Source organism: Corvus hawaiiensis, chromosome Z (genome assembly GCF_020740725.1).
Source record: "Corvus hawaiiensis isolate bCorHaw1 chromosome Z, bCorHaw1.pri.cur, whole genome shotgun sequence".
Classification (NCBI taxonomy): Eukaryota; Metazoa; Chordata; class Aves; order Passeriformes; family Corvidae; genus Corvus; species Corvus hawaiiensis.
The window spans coordinates 10,469,367-10,482,653 of record NC_063255.1 but is presented as its reverse complement, the minus strand read 5'-3'; the positions used below and the strand labels follow the sequence as shown (position 1 = coordinate 10,482,653).

Sequence of the window (13,287 nt, the reverse complement as noted above, 5' to 3'; positions counted from 1 at the left end):
GAACCCAGAACTTTGGGTTTTAACCAGAGCCAGCTTCCTCCTTCCTGTTAAAGAAAAAGAAATCCATCCTGAAAATCCAACAAGTCAGCACTCTCCAACAGGTTTCAAATATCTCAGACTTTATTTTAATAAAGGATCAGCCTCACAGATCTGTGAGGTCTGTGCCAGTAGCTCGCTTCTTGGCTTGTCCACTGCCAGCAATGGACTTTGTTCCATGACAGTTTGTTTTACAGGTGCCAAGGTTAAGTTTCATGAGGGCAACCTAAACCAAAATACTTGCAAACACTACCATCATGCATTGCTCCATCACTGTCAGCAGAACAAACAGATTAGTATTCATCGGTTTATAATAAACAACTATTTTACCAAGGCTTGACTGTACAAATACAGCAAGTTATCAAATCCTATTGAGTGACAGGTAATACAAACACTTCATTACACACACCAAAAAAATTGTAATTAACAGAGAAGTTATTTTTTGCTACTTTATATTAACTAATGTAGCTTTGTAGAATTAGCAAAGAAACAAATTCAATGAAACTTCATTCTGTACATTAGCTCAACTTAAATATATATATATATATATATGTATGTATGTATATATATATATATTACAAGCTTAAAAGGCTCATATCATAGTTCATTTCCAATCTGGGCTTTAAAAATCAACCAGAAAGGACTCCCCATAACCACTGTATATTTATCTACTGCTTGTAAAATGGATAGCTTTAGCTTGCACATTGGGGGAGGGGGGAAAGAAATAAAAGACTCCACTCCTACAGTATAACCAACAGTAAGAAGGACTTCAAAGTACAAAGCCAAATTCAAAGCTAGAAAGAGTCTTTTGGAAATGTGTTATATAACAACGAGTAATAGGCCAGAGTTCCAGACAAAGTGATGAAGATCACTCTCTTCCTTCGTTAGCCAATTAAAAGAGCTCCACAATATCTCTAAGTTTTATTTGAAAATTCTGCTGTCTTGGATATTTCTACTGAACAATCCATTATGGTGCCAAATCAATGATCCCATTTCTTTAGAAGAAAAATTTACCTCCCTTCTTCTTCATCTTTCCTCCCAGACTCCTGTGACTTAAAATGCAGGTATAAAACACATAAAATGTTAGGAGGAATTACACAGTAACTAACACAGTGGATCACAGAGTTTCTTCTACAAAAACCACTTGTTAGCCTAGCCATTTTTGATCCAGTCACTTTGACAGGGAAGAGACATCTATTCCAACAATGGATGTTCTTGGTTCTATGCCTGTCCCAAAGCAATGGGGGGATGGGAGGCAGACTGGGATATGAAAGGGAAGGTGATAAAGTGAAAGAGAATTGCAGTATTCAGAAGGTTGACTGCTTATTGTCAAGGCACTGAGAACCCTAACATTAAAAGCTTGGACTATTTTGCACACACTCGAATACTAGCAAAAGTAGAAGTTAAAACTGTAGGTTTCAAGTCATTTTACATGGAAGAGCAGGCAGAAGATTCCTTTTTTTTTTTTTCTTTCTGTATATGAAGACTTTGTAATAGACTACAGCTACTTCTCAGCAATTAAAAAAGTTCAGATATATTAAGGAATCCCCACAGCACCTGGCAAGTCCCTCTATCTCCAATATACTCCTGATTTTAGTGTTCTGAAAATAGAATAAAATCAGCAAACCATAATATGATGATTTTTCTCAAGGAGTTTAACAGTTTTTTCATGCTCCAATTACATGCTTTACACTGAAACTTCAGTGCTACTGCAATCCTTTTTCTCTCTCTCTCACCCTGCCCTCACACCTCGTTTCTTTCCCCACCTCACAGAGGTATCTTAATGCTCCCCATTGGAAATGGCGACAGTAACGCCTTCAGATTCTGTTGTTGCAGGGATTCTTGGCACTTTCTTAGCAGGGCTTGGGATGTGCTAAGAAGAAGGGAAAAAAAACATTAAATACAGTTTTCTAGTTCACAGACATTCATACTTCATGGCTAGTCCAACTCTTAAACAACATTCATGCTACACTGGACGGCTTGGCTTTAAGTCAATCAAATTGGTCATGCTTCATGCAAACAGATTGTGAGAAGAGCCAGTTTGTTCTTCTTTCATTCTTGTGCAGTTTTTTCTTTTTAGGATGAAATGTACTTTTTAAAATTGCATGTTCAACTTTTTACTTCTGGCTTGCATGTTACACATGTTAACAAAGTACTCAATGTAACTCATAAAACCCCTTCCTCTTAACATACATGCACATGCTAAGACAAACATGTAAATGGTTCCAACCATTTACATCAAACTTTAAAAGAGTGCCGAGTGTTCACCTCATGAACAATGCCTGGGTGGACAACTCCAACTCTTGCTTCCAGAGGTCCATCACTCATGAGTGGGCGCCGGGCGTAAGTTCTCCTGTGTTTTTCATCCACACGCACAAGGTACCATGTTCCTTCAAAGAGATCCTCGACTGAACACTGTGGAATATAATTGGCTGTAAAAAAAGAAGTAACACATTGTTAGTTGTTTCCTGGTAAGAGTTTTACCCAACACAGGCCTTTCCAGATTGGCTGCACTGAGACAGAAAAAAACAAGCCAGTATTTTTACTTCAGACATATTGGGCCAATGAACACAAGCTACTCAGAAGCACTCCTTCATTCTACATCCTAAGCGTTTAAAGTCAGGTGGATTAAGTGATGAGAATTTTGCTCTAGGATTAGTAATGATGTACATTTATTAAGTTCTTACCCAAATGATGTGTTTCCTGTCTGAGCTTCATGTTTTCAGCAAAGACATCAGGTGCAATACATTTTCTTGAGTCAAGTCTCGTTTTGAGATCAGAAAGGCTGGCAGTTATTTTGTCCAGTGCAGAACCTGCAATATAGAACCATCATGTAAGGTGGAGCCAGTACTGAGAACTGCACACTAGCATGTGAACATTTCAAACCCAAAAAGCACTTTGCCTTACAGAATCTCAAGTATGAGACATTTAAAAATATTCCCAATTACCAACTCAAAACATTTAACAGCATTTGAAGAATATTATTTATTTGTTCAAGAAGACATTTAAACACTCCCTGGAGCTGCACATTCTCACTGTGGCACTGCTGTCATTAAAACTGCTATGCAGGCTTATTTATGCTAGTGGGTTGTGTAACAAGGCATCGAGAGCGAGCTGTGCAAGGGAGGTAGTTGATATCAAATCCTGTCACTCACCAGGAGTGGCATCCTGTGTGACCCTGATGGAATACAGGGTAGCAGCAAAACCAGAGCCATATGAGAACACACTGATTCTCTGTCCCGCAAGCTGCTCTGGGGAGTACCTGCAAATCATACAACAGTTTTTTGAAGTCAGAATTAAGCCGAAGTGCCAATTTTAAATATCTAGAAACTGCAGCTAGCTTCAGAAAAGCAGCCAGCAAATTACAGTGTCTATAATACACAATTAGCATGCTATGTGCATAAATGCTGACTTTTAAAAACACAAATTCAAATCCTACTGTTACGTGATGGGTTCCAAAGCTGCCTACAGCAAAATATGCCTGAGAAATGCCCAGAATATGACGAAAGCAGCCAGATATCATTCTTAAATAAACTAAAGCCTAAAATGAATGAACACATCATGGAAGACAATGTCAGAATGAAGAAAAATGGAGAAAAAAAGAAGAAAAAAAGAAAACCCAGGAGGAGTGGTTTAATGTAAATGTAATATGATTTTGCAAAAGACTGTATTTGAAAAAAAAAAATTAATTAAATGCTAATTTAATGTGGCTTTGCTTATTATAGTAAGACAGAGAAGAAATTTGAATTTTCTTTTCCACTTCAGGAGTACTTCTAGAGGAAGGGAGAGGGGGAAGGTTGGGGCTGAGAAGAGATGCCACCTTACAAATACGATCCTACTTTGTGAGGCAGTGGATCAGTTTCTGACACAGACATTTTCACTCTGCTTGTCACTTGAACTGAATGTGTGTGCAGAATAGTGTCTTAACTTTAGTTTTTCTGCTTAAGGCAATCTCATAGGAAAAGGTTTGCTAGACAATGCTTTTAAAAAAGACTTTCTGAAACAAAAACCTTTTATGACCTTATTCATAAACAGCTTTTCCCGATTTTATGCTTACTGGGCTAGAAGAGAGGCAAGGCAACCATAGACTGAAGGGGTATACATATTTCCATTCTGATTGGATACAAGTAATGAAGCTTTGGTTTTCTGATTGAAGAGCTCTGCACTAGCTTTCATAAAAGCTTTTTCCACATCTCTGTCAAAGTATGTATCTTCAAGTTTTATATCCCTATTCAAAAGAGAAGAAAAAAAAAGAAGTTCAGAAACAGTTACTAAAATAGCAGAAAGTAAAAACACACCTTGGATGTGTAATTGATTATGTGAATAAGGAAGACAGCAGCCATTCTCACCTGAAAGCTTCCAGACCACTGAAAACACCATTTGCTGTTTCTGGGTTCTGGTCACTGAGGAAGTCATTCAGCAAGAGTCTAGCCACGGATTTCTGCACCAGTTTACAGTACGGAGAATGGAAGATCATGAATCCAAAGTCATTCAAGGTGAAACGTCTGTCTGTCCTCTCTGGAAATGGAAGAAGTGTTGAGTTACAACCTATGTTTAGTACTCACTTCAATTATGGAAATAAAGCAGGGAGCTGTCAGGACACCAATTATCCTAACATGTTGGCATAGAAGAGACACAAACATACAAATAAGACTAACTACTGCTGTCAAGTGCACTTTACATACTGCACTTCTTCTATTTAAAAATTCTTTTCTTAGCACCTTTTGTACCAGCTATCGTTTGCTCTTATTCTAGAATAAAAAGCTATGTTTAACAGAATCTCTGTATTCCTATCCAGTATTTTGACTTAATTTGCCTCTCTTCACACCTATGCCTCTTAATATAATTGAAGCAATTATTAAACATATTGGGTTAAAAAAAAAAAAAATCAGTATCATTACGTTACATTTAAATAGCAACCTAAGTTTCTTAAAAGCCTGGATGGAGGTGAGTAATAGCATGCTTTTAACCAAGGTACTGTATCTTACACCAACAAATGCCTGTGGAGATTACCGCTTACAGACTGCCAGAAACTCAGCCATGCCAAAACAGAAACAAGTAATTTCTTACAGGAAAGAGCAAATATTTCAATTGCTTGAGAACATACAAATACGAAGAGACTTCTAGACTAGTCTTTAGATCAGATACTAAAACTGTCTGTGTAGGACACACTCCAGCATTTGCCAATCTGCAGTATCATCAGGAGAGGCTACGCACCCTTCTGCCACTGGGCGTGGATTTTGTTGCGATAGACGGTATAGCAGCGGTCTAATGCACTGAGGTAGCACTGTATGGAGAGCTTGCCATCCACTACAGGATATTCAGAGACCATGTCTGGTTTATAGAAGTCATACGCATGCTGCATGTGAGTACCACGCAGCCCTGGTGGACAGAAATTGACAAAAGTTGAAAGTTAGTTAATTCAGCTGCTTTGAGTCAATTGGGATGCGCCAGTTGGCACAAGTGGGGAAAGAAGCAGTTTTGGTGCCAGTCCTGCAGTTTTTTGTAGCACTTCAGGCTTTTTAAGGTAAGGTTTCACAGAGTTCTCAATTGCCTGCAAGGCAGAGTAGGACTGAGCATGACAAACACATGCAATAAAGGACTGTCATCCAATTGTCCTGGAAGTAGAATGTTGTGTTATTCAGCTTTAGTATTACTCTATCAATTTTACTGGAGAATCCTCAAGGAAATAAACAAACAAGACCATCTCTAATTGTTCCCTGCTGTGTCCTGTAACAGGACTTGGCTGAATTAGCCCAGAGCAAGAGGAGACAAAGAACAATTTCTGACATTACTGGGAGTTAATCCCCTGCTTCAGCAAGGCACAAAAAACAGGGAACTGGCTTCAGGACAAATGCAGTTATCTGACCTGAACAGTGTATGTTCTCCCACAGAACTAACCTCTCTCAAAAATCAATGGTGCATTTGGGCCGACCAGCATTGCAACAGCACCAGCTCCCCCAGTGGGCCTGGCATTTCCAGAGGCATACACAGCGATGTCTCCAGCCACCACGAGGGCATAGCGTCCTGGGAAAAACACACAGAAAAAACGGTGAGAAGGAGCCACGAGTCTGGCACATCTGAACATCCATCAGCAGTTTTTAATTATTGAGGAGATGACACTGAGATTAAAGGGCTTTTCTATCTTGACTTTTCCCCCACATTTCAACTGGGAATCAATAGAATTTACAGAAAACCTTTACATTAGTAGCTAAGTCATTGTTATTCACACTGTGACTGAATTAGTGGCAAATGCCCAGGGCATTTAAGAACAAAAACTGCAGAAGAGAAAAACAGTTTACCCTCTGGGTTTTATATGGTTAAACATGAACTCTGTCATTGTAGGGCAGACTGATGTAAAGATGATGCAACTTTTCAAGAAAATAGCCTTGACTTACCATCCCAGGAACTGGACTCAATCCAATTAATAGCATTAAAAAGAGCAGCAGTGCCTCCATAGCATGCATTGGTGGTGTCGATTCCTTCCACATCTGTATTACCAGACTCTTCAAAAAGCTGCATCAGGACAGTCTTCACAGATTTCGATTTATCAATTATGGTCTCCGTTCCAACTTCTAATCTCCCGATACAATCGTAGGAGAGGCTGTTCCTCTCCATGAGCTTCTGAACCACAGTCAGGCAGAGGGAATTGATATCTTCCCGGTCAGAGCAGAACCCCATCCTTGCCTGGCCTAGCCCAATGGTGTACTTCCCAGCATCCACGCCATCATACTTCTCCAGCTCGGTCTGGTCAACATACTGAGAGGGAAAATAGATTTCCAGTGCCACAATTCCCACATCTTTGGGCCAGCAGGACTCAGCATTCACTGGAAGAGACCCAGGCATCGTGGCAGATCTTTAAGAATAAAAAAGAAAACCATAAACCCATGTGATTTATTCACATATATTTAGAGGGACCTACTTTCAGTTCCTGTAATTTTATGGAAGAAGTTGTGTTGCACATACTATATAAGGTCATTTGCAAAAGGCAAGCCTTTGCCTCTGGTAAAGTTTTGGCATGAGAGTAAGTTTTTCTTAATTAAGTGAAAATACAAATTTCAGCCGTGGAGATGAACAGATGTAGGTTAAGCCCAAGCTATCTTTCTGAAGCAAAACACACACTTACTGAGTGTTAAGTGTTTGAGAAACTAGTGTTCATTATCTTACTTCTGCTTATATGCAAAGTCTAAATTTTGCATATAACCAAGCTGGAAACACTGGATATTTTTATTAGCATTGCTAGCTGAAAACCCTTACTAGGAAACCACCTTCTTAAAACAGGCCAGGACTCTTCAAAATAGTTTTTATTTTTAAACAAAATGACATAGGTCACTTTGTTTTGCTTATACTTGCAACAAGGCAGAATTATTTGTGTTATTTCAGTTTTGTTTTTGTTTTGAGGGGCGTGTTGGTGTTCACTTTTTGGGTTTTTTTTTTTGTTTGCTTTAGGCATACTTTATTTTGGCATTCCAGAACACTGGAACTCCTAACACCACGCCTGGAGGAATATTTAATGCGCTGAGATGAACAGTGTTCTCCCTGATAGGCCGAGTTTCCTTATTCCAACCCCACAACTTCCCTGTCACCACACTAGAGGATTTACTACCCCCAAGGACATACTACATCCATTACTTCAACCCTACCTCAATTACACAGCCCGGCACCATCCTCCTTGGCTAACATCCTTACAGTGCACTCGTCCCTTCCGTGCCCAGCTCCAAGCACCGCCGCACTTACCTCACCAGGCTTCTTCCAGAAGCCAGGACCAGCTGTGTAAAGGGACAAAGAACGGCCCTACAGCCAGCGCCCTGCGCGGTTTTAAGCAACACAACCAATTTCGCCTTGTTTCCGTCTCCTGCCGGCGCCTCCCCCCACACCACAAGGTTATCCATAACCCGCCCGGCAGCCGGGCAGGTGCCGCGGGGAGGGACGCCAAGGGGGTCGCACCGCGCCCCATCCGCAGGGTAGGGTATGCCGTGCCGTGCCCAGCACACCGCACCACCCAGCCGCCGCCCTCCCGCCGTCCCACCTCTGCCCTCAGGCAGCCGCGCCGTCCGGCCCTTACGCGCTCTGGAATCCCATGGCCGGCTTCTGGCGGGCTGCGCATGCGCGCCGCCAGCAGTGCGCGTGCGCCGGGAGGCGCCACGCCCGTACAGGACGGGGCTGCGGGAAGCGGGACACCGTGCTTGGCTTCGGCACCTGGCACGGGGCAAAAACCCCGACAGGAAATAAATCTGAATTCTCCAGCACCCAAAATCCCAGTTTGAGAAGGCTTTCTGTGTAGTTTTGTTTGTTATTTTGGACAATCCCTCGGCACTTCACTTCTATTTGCACAGTGGAGCGGTGCCGTATTTTCGTATCTTGCTTCAAACTATACAGATTTAAAAAACCCCCAACAACCCACACACTGAGCAAAACCATCATTATTCCTGCGTCCTGGAAGCTGTCGGGCAGGATTATGGATTTGTTACGGCGCAGCAGCAGGCTGATGCTGTGGGTGGAGTGGCCATCACCGACTCGTTGAAACAACGGCCAGGGGAGGAAGGGTGCTGGTCCAGAGAGCCCCCAGGAGCTGCGGGGAGAAACGGCACGTCCTTTCTCAGCAGTACCGTGAACAAGTCACACGGCTTGGGGACACAGAACAGCGCTGGGGCCCAGATCTTGGCTCCAAGAGCTGTGTTTTATCCCAAATCTGCACAGGTATTGCAGGGGAGGAAGAAGCTTTTTGGCTCCCATGTGAATGTAAACACACTGCCCACAGAGAGATCCCAAGGTACCAGCTGGGAAAAGGCCTTTGGGGTCCACCTCTCCTTCTGGCATGAAACACCTCATTTTTTTCAAAAGGATTTTTTCTAAAAGGAAATACCAGCTCATCAGTGTCTGGCAGCCACATTGAGGGTGAGCCACGTACCCAGAGCAGAGCTTCTGCTGCTCCAAGGGCCAGAAAGCTAAAAGTTGGAGGCTGCAGAGAATCTCAAGAGGCTTAATTTTATTTAAAATTTATACAAAAATAATTGAATAGTTTGGGTTGGAAGGCGCCTTAGAGACCATCTCATTCCAACCCCCCTGCACACCTTCCACTAGACCAGGTTGTTTAAAGTCTCCAACTTGGCTTTAAAGAGTTCCAGGAATGGGGCATTCACAGCTCCTCTGGGCAACCTATGCCAGTGCCTCGCCACCCTAACAGTAATGAATTTCTTCCTCATATCTCATCTAAACGTACTGTCTTTCAGTTTGAAACCATTCCCCCTTGTCCTGTCACTACACGTTCTTGCAAGAAGTCCCTCTCCCTCTGTTTTTTAATAAGCTCACTGAAAGGGTGCAGCAAAGCCTCCCTGAAGCCTGCACACAGCATGCAATGGACTTGACAAGTAATGGGCATAGGAGAACAGCAGCTTTCAACCAAGCAGTGAATTATTGGGAAAATCAGTATGCTAAAAGGAACTGCAGTATTGGTGAGAGCTAAGGAAAACCAGTGTGTTCTGTGCTTGCTCCTTACAGAACTTTGAGATGCTAAAACTGGCACTCAAGTGATATTACTTGCTGCAGTTCTCTCATCAGGAAACTTTGTGCAGAACACAACTAGAGGGAGGGTGTTTCTGTCTTGTTCCCAGGCTCACCAAATACCAAGCTCACCAGTCACACCTAACAGGATGGCAGTCTGTGCTACCGGGCTGTACTGCTATGAGAAGCACTGCTTTGTAAGTGTACTCTGACCACTGAAGGAAATGGGACGTATGACATCTTGAGTCAGTCAGTCATTGCAGAAAAAAAACTGTTTACTCAGTGTAAAACAGACAGTCTTTTGTCTTCCTGGTCAAGCAGCAAACAACATCCTATCCCTTTCACTGAAAATAAAAACCTTCTCAGAAGTATGATTTGTTTTAAAAGACCAAGAATCCCAAATGCTTTTATTTATGGAATTGAGAAACCTGCTTTGTTTTGTGTCTCCTTATGATTCCGCTGGGAATGAATGAGAAGCGCAAGACAAGCAACCCTTTCTTTCTGCTGGTGTTACCAGAAACACATTCTCTCCTAACAGCTGGTAGCATTATTGTCTTTCTCAGGAATATGAGCAAATTATGTCAGTAATTTGACTCTGTTATTTCTTACCTAAGTTTTTAATTCTAACGGAACAGTTTACTCAAAGGTAGAAAATAAGTCTCGGCCCTGTTTGCTATAAGCGATGCCTTTGGCTCCAGAGGACCAGTGGGACGGGCTGTGCCCGTGGCAGCCCCGGCTGTGACATCACCGCCTTGTCCCCGCACGGGCCCGCAGGGGACGCTCGCACGACACCGGTGCCGCCACCAGAGGTCGCCGCGTCCGCCGGGACCGCGGCCACATCCCCGCGGGACGCTCAGCTCCGGGCGCCGGGATGGGCCGCGACGGGCATCCCCGCGGGATGCTCGCTCACTCTGGGCGCCGGCAGGGGCCGGCACGGGCATCCCCGCGGGATGCTCGCTCACCTCCGTGCGCCGGAACACGGGCAAACTGCGCAGAGCCGCGGGGATGGAACGTTGCATGGAGCCGTGCGGCCTCACCCGCGGGGATGGCGGCACATCCGAGCACGGGGCTCCGTCAGCAACACGGGTGGGCGCCGGGATGCTCACACCCCTGCGGCAAACGCCATCAGGAAAGAAGGCGGCGGCATCCCTTGGGGAAGCACCCGGCTGCCTTTGCCTGGGCGACGGAAGGTGGCGTGAGCAGGGGGCCACGCTCGCTCTGCCTTTCCCGACTTGGGAGGGCGACGCTGTCGCGACACTGAGAGGCAATTACGGAACACACCGAAGGCTTCTCGGTGGCCTCCGAGGCGGGGGCAGAGCTCGACGGAGCCCCGCAGCAGCCGCTCACCGCAGCTCACACAGCCGCGGGCCTCCCGCGAGGACAGGACGGGAGGCAGCGGCGGGGATCCCCGTCCTGGGATGCGGTTCTTTCGGGAGGCAGCGGCAGGGATCCCCGTCCCGGGATGCGGTTCTTTCGGGAGGCACCTGGTTGCCCGGGCAGTGAGCGTCGCCCGCTGCGCCGCCCCACGGGCCGGGATGCTCTGGACAGCGGCCGGCGCGGGGTGCAGGGTGACACCTAAGTCAGGACCCTGACACACCTTTTTGGGGTGTTTTTTATCCTTTTTTTCCTCCTCTCTTCTTTTGCATTTTTAATATTTTTTTTTTTTATTTCCCCCCTGCCGCGCTACGGGTGTTCCTCCAAAGGCGTTCCCATCCACTGGAAAGACAGCTCCCAGCTATGCCCACCCTGCCTGCGGCTCCCCCTCCCAGCCCCGCCGCCCCTCGCGTGCTTCCCCACCCGGCTCCGCAGCCCCTCGCTCCCGGCCCGCGGGCCTCCGCGGCCCGAGCCGCGCTCACCCGTCGGAGGTGATGGCTCCCGGTGTCGCTCCCGATGTCGCTCCCGGTGTGGCTCCGCACGCACTCAGGACAGCACCGGCCTCCGGCGGGCGTGCGGCCCCTTTAAGCAGCTGCGCCGCCCGCCGCCCGGCGCGCGCCCTGAGCGGCAGCGTCGTTGCCCAATCACAGCCGCGGCCGCCCCAGGTCCCGCCCCCCGCCCGGCGCGCGGCGGGCGGAGCGGGCGGGGGGAATGGCGTGAGAAAGTGACGCGGCGTGGGCAGAGGGCGGCTCGCCAATGGGGACGCGGCAGAGGCGGCGGACTCCCAATGGGAGCCGAGCGCCGCGCGGGGACAGCCAATGGGAGCGCGCAGCCGACCGCGGGTGAGGGTAGGAAGGGCTCGGGCCGGGCGCGAGGCGGTTGCCTAGCAACGGGAGGGTCCGCCTGTCCCGCCCGGAGCCGCCCGGAGCATCCCGGCCCCGGCGCATCCAGGCCCCGGCCTATTCCGGCCCTCGTTTGTCCCGGCTCCCGGCGCATCCAGCCCCCGGCGTGTCCTGACCCTGGCGTGCCCAGGCGCCGGGGCTCGCACGGAGCTCTGCCAGCAGAATTGCTTCATGGAGGATATGATGGATGTCCTGCCCTGCCCTGCCCTGGATCTTCTCGTAACATTTTCGTCCGAGCTCGTTAAATCTTCCATGTGGCAAGCTGCACATCACGGGTTTACTGCTGACAAATTGGCAGTTAGCTAATGCGTGGATTCCTCCTGCGAGCCTCGCTTGCCTTTAGGCCACGAGATGATTTATATCCACCTACTCCACTGTTGCACATTCCCAGTGAACTGGGAGCACAAACGTCTGTTGTGGATGGGAAGTTGCTTGACAGAAGTCAAACACAAATTTTATAGCGTGGATAATTGGGTTGTAAACCACTGCTCAAGTTAAGGAAATGTACTCCCTTAGCAGCTGTCAAGTTCTGTGAGATCTGACTGCTATAGCTAGCAGAAGATACCACCTTGCTCACCTCACACCACTCCAGGGTGTTAAACTGCCATCTTAGGGGCAGGTAAAAATACTGCAAAGGAAATGGAAAAGCCATCATTGAAAGTGTTAACTTCTGTCCTGTTTGTTCAATCTGTTTTGAACTTGTAGCTGTTTGCTGTGCCACTGTCATGCAAAATCATCACAGATTTGTCACATAACTATCTGTAGTGCAAGGATTGAGAAATATCACTGAGAAATCGAGAGAAGTTTTTTCTGCATGTCTCCTGATAAGCTTGTGCCAGTCAGTGTACAAGCCAGTTCCATTTGTTATTCTGAAAGAAACATGTTGACAAAATGCAAACTTGGTTGGTGATGGCGTAGTTACATCATGTTACATCATGTACACTGGTGCCTCCTGTGCCTACAGACCAAAGGGGCTTGTTAGGAAAGTTCATCTGCTCCAGGATTCTAGAACTTCAATTCCTTCTTCTTTTCCATTCCTGCCAACAAACAAACAAAACAACCAACCAACCAAAACCAACAACAACAAAAAAACCACCAAAACCCAACCAACCAACCAAAAAAATCCCACAACAAAAGCAAAACAAAACAAAACCAGCAGCAAAACAACCAACCAACCAAAACAGCAACCCAAAAAACAAACAAAACCAAAGAACCAGAACTAGAGCTGTATCCTTGTTCTAGACATCAAAATGGGTTCCTAATACCAGCCTCTCAACATGCACTTTGGTGGCAAAATGTTCCTGACATGGGGATGCCTGGACTGTCCTGGTTGTATGGAAGATGTGCTGGGAAGCAGATGGAGCAGCCCATCTCCCTGCTCCCTGGGGGCTCAGCTGGCTGTGCACAAGGCCAGCTTTGGTTCCCACATCTCAGGTAGCCTGGGATGGGACTGCCCTGGAGAAAGTAGTCT

General features: G+C 46.2%; 1 protein-coding gene across 4 annotated transcripts; it reads right to left on the bottom strand.

Moving 5' to 3' along the window:
* Positions 1 to 98: 98 nt before the first annotated feature.
* On the bottom strand, positions 99 to 11,504 carry HMGCS1 (3-hydroxy-3-methylglutaryl-CoA synthase 1). Of its 4 annotated transcripts, none has more exons than XM_048292582.1 (10): positions 11,397 to 11,504; positions 6,435 to 6,892; positions 5,938 to 6,063; positions 5,254 to 5,418; positions 4,386 to 4,554; positions 4,094 to 4,264; positions 3,192 to 3,298; positions 2,724 to 2,849; positions 2,305 to 2,468; positions 99 to 1,909 (listed from the first exon to the last, which is right to left on the bottom strand). In XM_048292582.1, exons 2-10 carry the CDS (start codon positions 6,880 to 6,882, stop codon positions 1,817 to 1,819), a joined length of 1,569 nt encoding a protein of 522 aa, XP_048148539.1. In that variant the 5' UTR covers positions 6,883 to 6,892; positions 11,397 to 11,504; the 3' UTR covers positions 99 to 1,816. The 4 variants fall into 4 exon arrangements, with proteins under 4 accessions (XP_048148539.1, XP_048148535.1, XP_048148537.1 ...); XM_048292578.1 differs by lacking the exon at positions 11,397 to 11,504 and adding an exon at positions 8,102 to 8,168; XM_048292580.1 differs by lacking the exon at positions 11,397 to 11,504 and adding an exon at positions 8,066 to 8,131.
* Between the last annotated feature and the right edge of the window lie 1,783 nt (positions 11,505 to 13,287).

What these genes read in the sequence shown, in the direction of transcription:
- HMGCS1 (XM_048292579.1), bottom strand. Translation starts at nt 7,928, where the DNA reads ATGGATAACCTTGTGGTGTGGGGGGAGGCGCCGGCAGGAGACGGAAAC. An exon ending in AGTGGTCTGGAAGCTTTCAG is followed by an intron (nt 4,265 to 4,385) that starts GTGAGAATGGCT and finishes TCTTTTGAATAG; the next exon opens with GGATATAAAACTTGAAGATA. An exon ending in ACAGGAAACACATCATTTGG is followed by an intron (nt 2,469 to 2,723) that starts GTAAGAACTTAA and finishes CTTTTTTTACAG; the next exon opens with CCAATTATATTCCACAGTGT.